The following is a 14,199-nucleotide window of genomic DNA, read 5'->3' as shown; positions in this document are numbered from 1 at the left end:
GTCGGCTTACCTACTTTCTACGGGATTGGGAATCGGTTACATCAGATCTTTGGGTTCTCAATCTCGTAGAAAATGGGTATGCCCTTTCCTTTCGGGAATTCCCTCCCAATTAACCTCCTTGCCAAGGTTTTTTGTACGGAGGAACATCTGTTACTTCTACAGGAGGAAGTACAGACTCTGTTGAGAAAGGGTGCGATAGAGGTGGTCCCAGAGCAGGAAAGTGGTCAGGGATGCTACTCCCGGTATTTTCTGATACCCAAAAAGGATGGCAGGCTTCGTCCGATCCTGGATCTCAGGATCTTGAATCTCTATCTGAAACAAGAGAAATTCAAGATGCTCACCCTTGCTCAGGTTCTTCAAGCGCTACTGGAAGAAGACTGGATGGTGTCGCTCGACTTGCAGGATGCGTATTTCCATATTCCAATCCTGAAGTCGCACAGAAAGTATCTCCGTTTTACGGTGGGGTCGCAACACTATCAGTTTGTGATCCTTCCTTTTGGAATTACTACTGCACCTCGAGTCTTCACCAAGGTGATGGCGGTGGTGGCAGCACATCTCAGAAGGTCAGGGATTCCAGTATTCCCCTATTTGGACGACTGGCTGATCAAAGAGGAGTCGTCAGAGAAGGTGCTCCAGCATCTGCAGGAGACAACTCAGTTGTTGTACCGGTTGGGTTTTTCAATAAATGTACCCAAGTCTCACCTGGTGCCCTCCCAGCGCATCCTGTTCATAGGTGCTGTACTAGACATGACTGTATGTCACGCATTCCCTCCACCTCAAAGGATTCGCGACATACAGGAAATGATTCCTTTATTCTACAATGGAGCGGTTGTTCCAGTCCTGAAGGTCCTTCGCCTGCTCGGTCTGATGGCTTCATGCATTCTGTTGGTCAACCATGCACGCTGGCATGAGGGCACTCCATTGGTGCCTCCGCAGGCAGTGGTATCAGCACAAAGGAGATCTCAGGGAGTCAGTGAGAATCTCCAGAGAAACTGCAGCGGATCTGTCTTGGTGGAGCGTGGAGGGCAATCTGTCTCATGGAAAGCCCTTTCATCTGCCTCCATCGGTTGCCACAGTGATCACGGATGCCTCCTCTCTAGGGTGGGGTGCTCATCTGGGGGATCTGGAGATCAAGGGTCTTTGGTCTCCAGAAGAAAGGTTGTTTCACATCAAGCTTCTGGAATTGTGGGCGATACGTCTGGCTCTCAAGGCCTTCCCCCCTTCCCTTCGCGGTCTGTCGGTGCAAGTCCTGACGGACAACACCACCGCGATGTGGTATATCAACAAGCAGGGAGGAGTAGGGTTGCCGTGTCTCTGCAGAGAGGCTCTGCACCTCTGGTCCTGGGTTCAGGACCACCAGATTTGTCTGATGGCAAATCATCTGGCCGGAGTTATGAACGTGCGAGCAGACAGTCTCAGTCAGCAGTTCTCGGCCGATCACGAGTGGAGGCTTCACCCGGAGGTGGTTTGTCACGTCTTTCGGATATGGGGGACTCCTCAGGTGGACCTGTTCGCCACTCGCGAGAATGCTCACTGCCCGTCATTCTGCAGCCTCCAGTTTCCGATGCAGGGAGCCTTGGGGGACGCGTTTCAGTTGAGTTGGGACTCGCAACTCCTTTACGCGTTTTCCTCCCATACCCTTGATTCCTCGGGTTCTGAGGAAGATTCGCCAAGACCGGGCCCGAGTTATTTTGATCGCCCCGGATTGGCCAAGAAGGGTGTGGTACACAGACCTTCTCCACCTCTCCTCTCGCCCGCTGCTCCGTCTTCCGTTCAGGGCAGATCTCCTCTGTCAGATGGAGGGGCAGGTTCTACACCCCCACCTCCAGACATTACACCTTCATGCCTGGAGATTGAACGGGGCAACCTGAACTTCTTTTCTCTCCCACACGATATGGTGGATGTCATATTATCAGCTATGCGTGACTCCACTAAGTCTATTTATTTCAACAGATGGGCTAAATTTGTCTCTTGGTGTGGGGAGAAGTCTGTTGAACCTTTGAAAGCCCATTTATCTGATATACTACAGTTTGCCCTTTCTTTGGCGCAGCAAGGTTTTGCTGTTGCTACGGTGAAGGGCTATCTTTCAGCATTGTCTGCATTTCTCTGTTTGCCAGACCAGCCGTCTCTTTTCAAATCTCCTGTAGTTTTGAGATTTCTGAAGGGACAAATAAGTTCCCTCCTACTCCTTTTATTGTTCCTCAGTGGGATTTAAATCTTGTATTAACCTACTTGATGGGTTCTCCCTTCGAACCCTTACACAAGTGTCCCATGAGACTTTTGTCTTTTAAGACAGTCTTCCTGGTTGCGATCACCTCGGCAAGGAGGGTAAGTGAGCTTCAAGCTCTTAGTTCCAAGCCCCCGTTCTTGACCATTCATGCTGATCGAATGGTTCTTAGGACCAGGGCTGCTTTTCTCTCTAAGGTGGTGTCTCCCTTCCACTTAAGTCAATCTATTACCCTTCCTACCTTTTATCCTCCCTCTCACCCTTCCAAGGAGGAGGAGAGGCTACACCGCCTGGACCCCAAGAGGGCGGTGAGTTTTTATATTGATAGAACTAAGGACTATCGAATGGATGACCAGCTCTTCATTGGGTTTGCGGGCTGCAAGAAAGGAAGAGCAGTACATAAAAGAACTCTTTCAAGATTGATAATCCTCTGTATAAAGATCTGCTACTCTTTGGCTGGTAAGGATCCTCCAGAGGGTATTAGAGCCCACTCTACTAGAGCTAAGTCTGCAACATCTGCTCTTTCTAGAGGTGTGCCTGTTGAGGACATTTGTAGAGCGGCTACTTGGGCCTCCCTCCACACTTTCGCAAAGCATTATTGCTTGGACACTGAGGTGAGGAGGGACGACCACTTTGCGTGCTCTGTCCTCCAGGATTTTCTTGTTTAGGGGAGTGGACACCCTCCTCCGGGAGTGGGGACTGCTCTGGGACTCTATTCACAAGGTGAGGAATCCACTGGCAGATGTATCTATCAGAAGAACAAGTTACTTAACTTCGGTAACGCTTTTTCTGGTAGATACAGTATCTGCCTGTGGATTCCTCACTGACCCACCCGCCTCCCTGTTGTCCACTCTTCTATACCAGAGTTGCTATAATGTATTTATTTTATTGTCAAGGAGTTGTTTTATTCAAATGTTTTATTGCATTTGCTTAACACTGTGTGTGTTACCTTGATTTTTGTACTGCGTATACTGTGTATATGTCTACTGTCATTGGTCCGTCCGTGTGTCTCAAAGGCACGGAAAAAAGGGCGGAACTGATGTCATCACACCGGCGTGGGCCTATTGTAGTGTCGGTGACGTCAGCGGAGTCGCGTGCGATGCCGTGTCTCTATGACGTCGTCCAAGTCCACATCGGTGCGAGGCTACAAAAGAATTTCCGGATGTTGCTGACGCAAGGGGGATATTCACAAGGTGAGGAATCCACAGGCAGATACTGTATCTACCAGAAAAAGCGTTACCGAAGGTAAGTAACTTGTTCTTTAGTCTTTATTTATTTATGTATGTATTTTATGGCTTAGAAATCATACCATGCTTTTACAGTATTATTTTATAATACTCTTCCTGCTGTACGCATTATACTTTACAGCCAGTATTACGATTGTATCAGTTCATTTCTTCTGCATGAGAAAGAAGATTGTTCAATAAATACTTTTATTGAAAACGCCCGTCTCTCTATTTCTCTGCACCTCTGGTGAAACGAAGCATGCACGAATGACTGAGTAAAATATCTACCTATTGTTTCCATGACTCTGAAGATACGTTTTATCTTGGGGAAACAAAGTTGTCACGATTATGCGGTTGTCAGAAACAAATCCCTTCTTGTGAATTCAAGAAAGTTTCTAATGACCTCTGAGCTAGCTGGCACTCACAATTAATTTTAATATATTCAATAGAGACCTAGTAGACATAAGTTCCACGTCACATCTATAGGATATATTATTCCAATGCGCAGAGCCTATTGGGAATATAGGAACTACACTACACCAGAGGCGACCCCCTGGTTCTTGACTTCCGATGTGGGACAGCTGGTGAACTGTTCCTGGTATTTCACATCGTCTCCTGGTCCTCACAACTGTAGATACAAGGTCTCAGTCATCACTCCTGCATCTTCCGTCATCTGTGGTCATTGCTGTTTCGTGTCTTCAGGTCACATCTGAGTGACATAGACTCTGTCCCCTCGGTTTGCAGATTCTTCTCTTCAAGAATTCACTTTTGGATTCCACCGGACTCTTGCACAGTCTTCGCCAGTGGCATCTTTTCAGAAATCTTCCATTGTGGTCTACAGCAGTTTTCCAACATCATGTCGCACCTATTCATCGAGCTTCCCTGGTGTAGTTAACCTGGTTCCTGGAGTATCCAAGGGTGGGGTGACTCTCTAGCCTTCTGTCTTCCACGGGGTACCTTTAGGGTCCACTTGCAAGGGTCCTTCTTCAAAAATGCAACTGCGACTTTCCCATTGACTTCTATAGAGTACACGGCTGTGTTTCCACTATGCACACAGCCTACTTGGGGTTCCTCTGTACTTTGTTCCTTGTGTACCCAGCTCTTCTGAGTCTCCTGGTTCAAGTCCCGACTTCAGTCGCAGTTTTTTTTTTCTTTTTTTTACAGAGTTTTATATAGCGCGAACTAGAACCGAATCAGTTATCAGAGCACTTTACATAGCACCAGTTACGTTACATGAGGACACACTTTCATTTTTTATTTTTTTATTTGTTTTAGGCACGGGGAGATTAAGTGATTTGCCCAGAATCACAGGGGGTTTTTGGCGTCGTTACCGAGACTCGAACCCAGATCCCCAGGTCCGAGGTCGAGCGCCTTAGCCGTTAGGCCAACCCCTCTCCCCAAGTTCATATTCCCCTTTCTTAGCATATGGTTTGGTCTTCCCCTGAAGACCACTGTGTATTGTACTTATTTAATTGTTTCCAATTGAAGCTTTGTGTGTATTCGTGCTGATATCTCCGGTTAGGAGATATACCAATTCATTAGTGAGAGTTATATAATAAATAGACATATTTTTATAACTACACAGTGCAATTCTTTTTCATTCAACCCTCAATACATGCTTAGATTTGGTAAAACAAGCTGCTTAACACTCCTTCTGGACTAAGTCTGAATGCTGCTCTCCACATATACCACTTAGAGATCTTTCTATGGTTATCTAATAGCACTAAAATCACCATAAGGGGTGTCTGGATTAGTGCAAGGTGCTTCACTTAAATAAGTGTGCACCATATACTAAGCCAGCCTCCTACATTCACCTTACCATACAACATTCCTTTTAAACCAGAAGTATTGGCATTGCCAATGCTTGTTCTTTCGCTTTTCATTAACAAATTGTTCCTGAAAAGCAAAGAGAATGCTGGGAGTGCTGAAATATCATTAAGCTACGATGAAAGTCTATCCAGTGCACCAGCGGTGCCAATTTGTCACATAAATCCATGTCAAGCAAGCGCAGGTTGGTAAATATTATTGGGGGTTAGCCAGTCGTGCCGGAAGCAAGGATTTCTGTCTATGTTGCTGGCTAGTTTAGCTGCCTGCTCGGACATGTTGTCCTCCAAACTGTTTTTCCTCACAAGCATGGGAGATTTACACTCAATATAGTAACAAAGTATGATTTGAATGAGACAAATGTGTCCATATACTTTAAAATCCTGTCTGATGAATCAGAAAAGGCAGTTTGTGTCCTACAAGTGAAGCATTTTGGTACTACATTAAGAGAACAAGGGACGTACTAATGATACCTTAATTATTTGTAGCCTGTGGCACAGCGAAAAAATACCAAGCAGTGTCAAAAGCTGCTGTAGCAAGATCATTACATAATGTCTGCCGACATCGGAGTTAATTATCAGTTAAAAGAATGTGTTCCATAAGAGCTACTTTTCTTGGAAACAGATTACATTTTCAAAGCAGCAATTCAACATAACTAAAGGTGTTCTGTGCCACTGCTGTCTGACGGTGATGCCAGAATAGATGCACAAGTAAGATTGACAGTTCTATGGAACTTGTTTCAGTGCTACCAAGCTCTGGCTGAACTCTCAGGTATTTACTGCAGACTTATCTATTAACAAAACTGTATGGATTCTAGGTTGTGATGTTGGTCAATATTGAAAAGAGGGGGGAATCTATAAAAAATACAAATGCGCAAGATTTATATTTAATGTTTTGTCACTTGACCATATTCCCTTCTTAGCATGTCCATTCCTTCTTGCGTTACTAATAACCAACCCCTTCTTACTTAGCGTCTTGTTCAGAAGCCTTATCCACTGAAAACTTTTCCCTAGTTATTCTTTTAACATTAATGACCACATTTGTAAAATAGTTTTTTTTATTGTCAAGCATATCCAATTTTATTATCTCCTCTTATTGTTTGTTTGTCCCTCAGTTTTTAGCTTTTCCTGCTTATGTTTCTTGCTTGCTTGTCTTTCCCTTATTAATTTCTATCTTGGCTGTGGGTCATTTTGATAGTCTCAGTATACCACCCTCCTCTGTCAAGTTTTTGTCAAGACATTATTCTACATTGATTTTCATTTTCTTTTTGTTTTGTTCAGCTGCGACCCTGATTCTTGGTTAGCCCATACAGATTTCCTGAAGAACATGTCAGACTTCAACGATTACATGGTTGCTATATATTGGGCTACAACCACCTTGACTTTGACAGGTAAAAAATGATTCCAGTTCTTTAGCTTAATCTGTACATACATAGTGGCTTGGGAATAGTAAGTGAGTTGTAACTCGTAAAAATAAGAGTATCATGATGTTCTCATGAATACTTTCTTTTCACAGCTTTAAAGCCCAATCAACATCTTATGATGCAATTAAGGATTGTGCAACCTCTCTTTGAGCAGCCCCATCGCCAGGTCTCACTCGCTAGTTACAACATGCTGAGCAGTTCCCCAACTTTGGGTTAACATACAGTCAGAAAATACTGGTTATCTTACATCAATAGAGGGAGAATATACAAGTGATTTTGTTTTGTTTTTTTAAACTTGCACACCTGAAGGGTTTACTCTAGTTGTTTCTTTTAATCATCAAACTACCAGCACGAGTGACATTTTTAATGCAGGTAGTTGTATATTTCTGATGGATACTTCTACCTACAGATTCATCACATGTCAAACAACCCCAGGAATCAGACTGGATCTGGAAAACGTCACAAAGCTCTCACTTCGCTGGTAGGGAACACTGGCTTCATAGTGACACCAGTAGTGGTGCCATGTTACTGAAGCCATACAGCGCTGGCGTACCCATATCAGTTACCCTTTTTTTGCATCTTTGATGCAGATCCTATCTCTGAGGAGTCTCCTCACATAAAATATTACCTGTGCAGCACGGTAGGAAGCTGTGTCGCGTAGTTTAAAAAAAAGTTTTTGTTTATTTGCATTTTTTAAAGAAACGACATACAGAAGAAAAAACAAAAAACGTGAAAAGACAGTCGGTCTGAATCATGGCATATGCAGTCCGTGGTAGCATGAGCGGCACATAATAAATAACAGAGTTATTCCCAATGGCTAGCGCATGTCTTGCAGATGACCCGTAATATGCAGCCACTTCAACACTGTCGATTTTGACCTTATAATCAGTGACATAAACATGCTGTGCAACATAGTTAACATCAGAATGCAGCACCAATTATGTCCCTTGAGCCTATGATGCCTGCGGTGTCTGTGATGGTGTGTCGTTAGTCTCCTGTGAACGCTGTAGGTATGCGAGCAAGGGTTGCCAAATGTCCACCGGTCTAGAGGCAGGCAGCTGCAATTGAGCATATGTATCGCTGCTGGTGGTGTTGCAATATGTCATGCTGTGCAACCATGTGTGAAGTGTGGGGCTAGCTTTACCCACCCACTTAATGGCGACCTCACGTTTGGATAGCAGGAGTGCTATCGCTACAAAACAACGCCGGGACTTGGAAAGTTCATGGACGTACCCCAAAAGGGCAAGGAGAGGTGACGGTGCTATGTCCAATTCAACCATCTTATATATCTCACTAAAAATTGATGTCCAATAAACCTCCAACTTGGGACATGTGGGCAAAGTCCGCCTGCGGGGCTTTACACTTTGGGCAGGCGTCAGACCGCGCTGGGTCAATGTGGTGTAGTTTACTGGGGGTGAAATATAGACGCCGCAGAAACTTGAAATGCAACAGTTTATGACGGTAGTTCGGGGATACTCTCCGTGTTTGCCCACAGCAACGCCGCCATTAAAGATCAGTTAACGGATGTACAAGATCGCCCTCCCAGGCAACCCTTACTTCCGTGTCTCTACTTGGTAGAAATCCTATTGCCTCTCTGTACAGTCTAGCAACCAAGTGGTTCCCATCACCTCCACTAATGACTCCAGTCAGGAGAGGAAACTCAGTGGGCGCCAATGAGTGGCTCTCAATGCAAGCCTTTTGCACACGCAAGAGCACAAAATGGTCTAAATTCGTGGCCTCCCGGAACCGAGGATCCTCCATACGCCAGAATATGTGCCCCACAGGGAACAAGTCACCAAAGGTATGCAGCCGGAGTTTAGATAGTGTACGTTTGACTAGCGCTTCTTGCAGGATAGGTATCCAGCTGTTACTGGCCAGGGGAAGTGCATAAGAGTACAGGGCACTCATACCAGTCACCTTCTCCAGCTTGCACCAAGCCCAGCTCGTGGTGGATAGCGTTTGAATACCATGGGGATCCCGAGGGAAACCGCGCAGCCACAGTGCATGAAGTGGATCCGGGAGTGCCAAGTCCGCCTCAGGCCGATAGTACGGGATCCAGATATTCATGTTATACCAGTACCGAGCGAAACTGGCCTGGGCAACCAAATAGTAGATGTGCAACTTCGGGACGCTAAATCCACCTCTCTCGTATGGTAGCACCAAAGTGTCCCATCCAACTCGAGGCTGTCTCCCACCCCACACCAACCTCCCAGGCACAGTGCGCAGTCTAGAAAAAAAACATTATAGAGAGGGATTGGGATGTTCATAAAAAAGTACAAAAACTGTGGCAACACCACCATTTTGTTTAAGGCTATGCAGCCTGCCATGGAGAGGGGAATTCGCAACCACCGCTCTACATTTCTCTCAAGCCTCTCGACCGCCGGGCCATAGTTCAACTGCATGACACGGTCCCGGTCCCTATGGATATGGACACCTAGGTACTTGACCGAGTTATCGCACCAAGTTAATGGGTAGTCCACGGTTCTGGCGCAAACCGCATCAGTCAGCAAGAGCACCTCTGATTTACCCAATTAATGTGTAAACCGGACAAGGTGCCATATCTAGTAACCTTGCCAAGCAGCGGTTGTAAATTGTCATCAGGGCGCCGCACATATAATATGATGCCGTTGGCATAAAGTGTGTGCAACAACGGTCTCGTCTTGAATTGTAAACCATGGTGGCTGTGTTTACTCTGTAAATGGCGCACCAGCGGATCTAGCACCAGTATAAAAAGAAGGGGGGACAGGGGATATCCCTGCCATGTCCCGCGGGTAAGAGGGAATGCCCAGGTCTGCGTGCCATTGAGGCGGATGCAGGCCGTTGGCTGGGTGTACAACAGTCTAATCACCACCAAAAACCGCTCAGGGATCCCCAGGGCGTGCATGGTGGTATATAGGAACGATATCAATAAACAAAGTTTGGTATTGCACTCATTTGTTCAAAATTGTATTTCAAATTAATCAATTTTCCATATGTCGTCGGTGCATAGGTAGGTACCCTACTGAGCATTTAGGGTATGTGATATATCAAGACATGCGTGTTCTGTGACTACAGGACACCCTCCTACTTTGCACTCCTTTTTACTTTTTAAGCATAATTACTCCAATTGTGTAGATATCAAATCTGTTTATTTAAACATTCTTTTGTAGCGAGTTTTCATTTGAGGATTGTATTTCATTCATACACATTTACATGTTCATCTTGTCATCCCAATGCATTTCAAGCATAATGCTCTTCTTCAGGGGATTTGTTTAATCTGAAATTATAATACATGAAATAAGTACCTGAGATAATTTTACCCAACAGTTTTAAATTATCCAATCTTCACATTATACATGTTTTATAGTACTGAATACTGTGCATTCCTCTGTACCTTATAACCCCTGCTGAACTGATCGTTTATATCGTCACTCATGTAACCTAGTGCTTTTAGCCCTTATATATCTGTGCCACAGCTTGTTTTAGTGATCGGAACTCCACCCAGTTGCCCTTATTTGTATCTAAATTACTCACAAGCCTTCATTTCCAAAGTCGTTCGCACTCTGTAAATTAATAAACAAATAATCCGGTGTAAGGTTCGATTCACCGTGTCTTAATACAGACGCATAGCGCACTTGTACGTATTATGTTTCAAAGCACTCCTCTTACCAGATGCGTGTTGTTGCCTCTCTCCCCTCGCTACTCTGGCGTGCGTCGCTCTGGCCCTGTTTCCCTGTGCACCTCTATGACCTCGTTCCGATCACGTGACCGCAATAGCGGTCGGGTTTACCTTCCCTAATGCTTCGCGCTGGTGTTATCCTAATGTAGCAACAGCAAATGGTGTATATGTCAATTACTAAAAGACTTTTACATTTATAAAGGAGCCAACTGAAATTTTGCATATTGGAGACTGTGAAAATCATTCCAGGAAAGGACATTGATAATCAGTTACTGAGGAGAGAAGCGTTTTGGATTAATTTTTTATGTACCACACAGCCAAAGGGGCTTAATGAAAGATTAGATCTGAATTGCTTTTTATAGACAATTATTATTCTTTTTGGACACAATAATTTTTTGATATGTATAGGGATCTTTTAAAAGATAAATAACGCACATTATATTTGAACTGTGGAATTTTGATAATGTCGTTTCCTTTATAAATGTAAAAGTCTTTTAGTAATTGACATATACACCATTTGCTGTTGCTACATTAGGATAACACCAGCGCGAAGCATTAGGGAAGGTAAACCCGACCGCTATTGCGGTCACGTGATCGGAACGAGGTCATAGAGGTGCACAGGGAAACAGGGCCAGAGCGACGCACGCCAGAGTAGCGAGGGGAGAGAGGCAACAACACGCATCTGGTAAGAGGAGTGCTTTGAAACATAATACGTACAAGTGCGCTATGCGTCTGTATTAAGACACGGTGAATCGAACCTTACACCGGATTATTTGTTTATTAATTTACAGAGTGCGAACGACTTTGGAAATGAAGGCTTGTGAGTAATTTAGATACAAATAAGGGCAACTGGGTGGAGTTCCGATCACTAAAACAAGCTGTGGCACAGATATATAAGGGCTAAAAGCACTAGGTTACATGAGTGACGATATAAACGATCAGTTCAGCAGGGGTTATAAGGTACAGAGGAATGCACAGTATTCAGTACTATAAAACATGTATAATGTGAAGATTGGATAATTTAAAACTGTTGGGTAAAATTATCTCAGGTACTTATTTCATGTATTATAATTTCAGATTAAACAAATCCCCTGAAGAAGAGCATTATGCTTGAAATGCATTGGGATGACAAGATGAACATGTAAATGTGTATGAATGAAATACAATCCTCAAATGAAAACTCGCTACAAAAGAATGTTTAAATAAACAGATTTGATATCTACACAATTGGAGTAATTATGCTTAAAAAGTAAAAAGGAGTGCAAAGTAGGAGGGTGTCCTGTAGTCACAGAACACGCATGTCTTGGTATATAGGAACGGCCATTCCAGTGAATCAAATGCCTTTTCGGCATCCAACAACACCGCTGCAGCCGGTAAAGTCGGTTCAAGCCTATTAAGAATGGTGAACAGTGTGTGTGTATTCAGGGCCGTCGATTTGTTTGGAATAAAACTCGACTGCGCCGGGGAGATGTGTTGCTCAATAATCAATGCAAGCCTAATGGCAATTGCTTTAGCAAAGAGCTTATTGTCGAAGTTCAGTAGTGACAAGGGCCTGTATGAGCTTTACCGGGTTTGGTTATTAAAATTATGACCGCTTCCTTAAGAGTGGGCGAAAGTATCCCCTTATGTACTGCCTCCTGGAAAACGTCAATAAGATGAGGTACTTACAGATCTTTATACTTTTTATAGAAACAGCCTGTAAAACCATCCAACCCAGGCACCTTAGCGCCATCCAGCGCGTCAATGGCGTCTGAAATCTCTCCCTCCGTAAAGGGTGTAGCCAGGAACTCCTGATGTACCTTGCCCAATCAGGAGAGGAAAATCTTGTCGAGGTACTCCTGGTTAGTTCATGACCCATTGCTACTCTGTTTGTTTACTCCTGGCAGTCCTCCACGGTTGAATCAGTCCTAGAGGTGTATAGTTCCCGTTCCATATAATATTTAAGCACCTCGCGCAGCACCCCCACATTCCCTTGTATCCCCTCCCCAGAGTCCCCAGTCAATGCAGCTATGTACGTGGGTTTCGAGTGTATCGCATCAGCCGTGCCAGTGTCCTGCTGGGCCATTCTCCCTCCACGTACCTACGAGCTACGGAGTATTTACCCAGAAAGTTGGCCTCTCTATCCGCAGCTTCATTGAACTCGGCTAGCAGAGATGCACGCCTAAGCGTATCAGAGGAGTCGGTGCATTTGGGCTACCATCAAGGTCCCGTAGTTTGGTCTCTACCTGCGCAAGGGTGAGGCGAAGTGACCGAAGCACACCAGCATGTTTAGAGATACAGATACCCCTAGCGTATGCCTTAAACGCCTCCCAGAGGGTGGCCTTGGTGTCAACGGTACCCACGTTCAGTTGGAAATATACCACAATAGCTTCCCCCAATTCAGTTTCAGAAACAGTCTCGTAGGGCTATGTCCGGAAACCGCCAAGTGCGCTCCACCACCCCAGCCCTAGGAATTCGCAACTGTACCAGTACCGGGGAATGGTCGGACAAGGTACGCGGCAAATGCTTTATATCCCTAAGCCATGGTAACGCGCCCGCCGAGAGGCACCAATAATCAATGCAAGTCCAAGTGTCATGGGGTGCAGAGTCGAGCGTGTATCCTAAGTCGCTGCCAGAGTGGTGGCGCCAGGCATCTACCAGATCCAATTGTTCGAGGACACCCCCCACAAGGCACGCCACGCGCGTGGTTTAGTGACTGTGGTGCGTGAAGTACTTTCCAGCTCCGGGCTAAGTGTCAAGTAAGTTAAAATCACCTCCTAAATAGACATAATCAGCCCCTATGCGAAGAATATGTGAATAAACATAATTAAAAAATTCAGGGTCCTCTACGTTCGGGGCATAAACATTGACAAAAAGTACAGAGTGTTCCAGCATGCAGCCCTTAACCAACACGTATCTCCCGCCCTCATCCCTGCATACATCCTCCTCATGAAAGGGCAATCTCTTGTGAATTAGCACAGCCACACCTCGGGCATAGGAGCTATAACCTGCAAAATATCTATGGGAACCTCAGGCAGCAGCAACTAATGGGGTAGCAGGGTTCGAAAAATGTCCTGCAGGACTAGTACCTTAAAAATGTCCTCGACCTAACTGCAACCTACTTGACCTCCGTCTCTGAAAGCGGAGCAAATGTGACAAGATAACACGATTTAAAGGCATCTTTATTGCTCATTAACTTTGTGAGCAATAAAAATGCCTTTAAATCTTTTCATCTTGTTACATTTGCTCTGTTTTCACAGACAGAGGACAAAAAGTTGGATTGTTTTCCTACTTGCCAGAAAGGGAGAGTAGGACCTAAAAACAGCTCGACCTTGTTAAATTTAGCTCGACTATGCGAGCGGTCGAGTGGAATTTTCGAGCCTTGGGTAGCAGTCTTAGACATGTGGGTCTCTTGCAGGAAGGCGACATCTACCTAGTGGCGCTGCAAATAATTTTTTTTTCATTAGCTTACATTTGCGAGCATTATTAAGACCCCGAACATTCCAAGATAACAAAGACACATCGCCTTCCGCTAGAACATTACTAGCCATAGTCCGGTGCAAAGAAAATTATTGACAGTCCTATTCGCACAATAGGCATGCTAAACCACAAATTGTGCAGAGTACCACATGTACACAAAGTTGACCAACTGTCCCAAACCCCACCCATCCCCCACTCATCCACCCTACCAAGCGTGGGGGGAAGACCAAATACCACATCACAACTCTAAGATGTGACTGCAAACTGAAAACCCAAACAATGAACCCCAAAAAAACAAACAAATGTGCATCCGTACAAGGGAGGTGGCAAAACCCCGCCATAACGCCATACCATGGCATAACAGAGCAACATCTTCGCACCT

The 14,199-nt window shown here is 44.9% G+C and overlaps 1 protein-coding gene across 8 annotated transcripts in view; it reads left to right on the top strand.

Moving 5' to 3' along the window:
- LOC144768773 (uncharacterized) overlaps positions 1–14,199 on the top strand; it is a 9,320,023-nt gene that overhangs the window by 4,566,914 nt on the left and 4,738,910 nt on the right. For all 8 annotated transcript variants that reach the window (XM_078652700.1, XM_078652694.1, XM_078652695.1 and 5 more), the window contains one exon: positions 6,558–6,667. In XM_078652700.1, the coding sequence (XP_078508826.1) occupies positions 6,558–6,667 (110 nt within the window). The remainder of the gene's footprint in view (positions 1–6,557; positions 6,668–14,199) is intronic.

This window comes from Lissotriton helveticus, chromosome 7 (genome assembly GCF_964261635.1).
Source record: "Lissotriton helveticus chromosome 7, aLisHel1.1, whole genome shotgun sequence".
NCBI classification, from domain to species: Eukaryota; Metazoa; Chordata; class Amphibia; order Caudata; family Salamandridae; genus Lissotriton; species Lissotriton helveticus.
The sequence above is the reverse complement of the archived record's forward strand: the minus strand, read 5'-3'. Positions and strand labels throughout refer to the sequence as shown.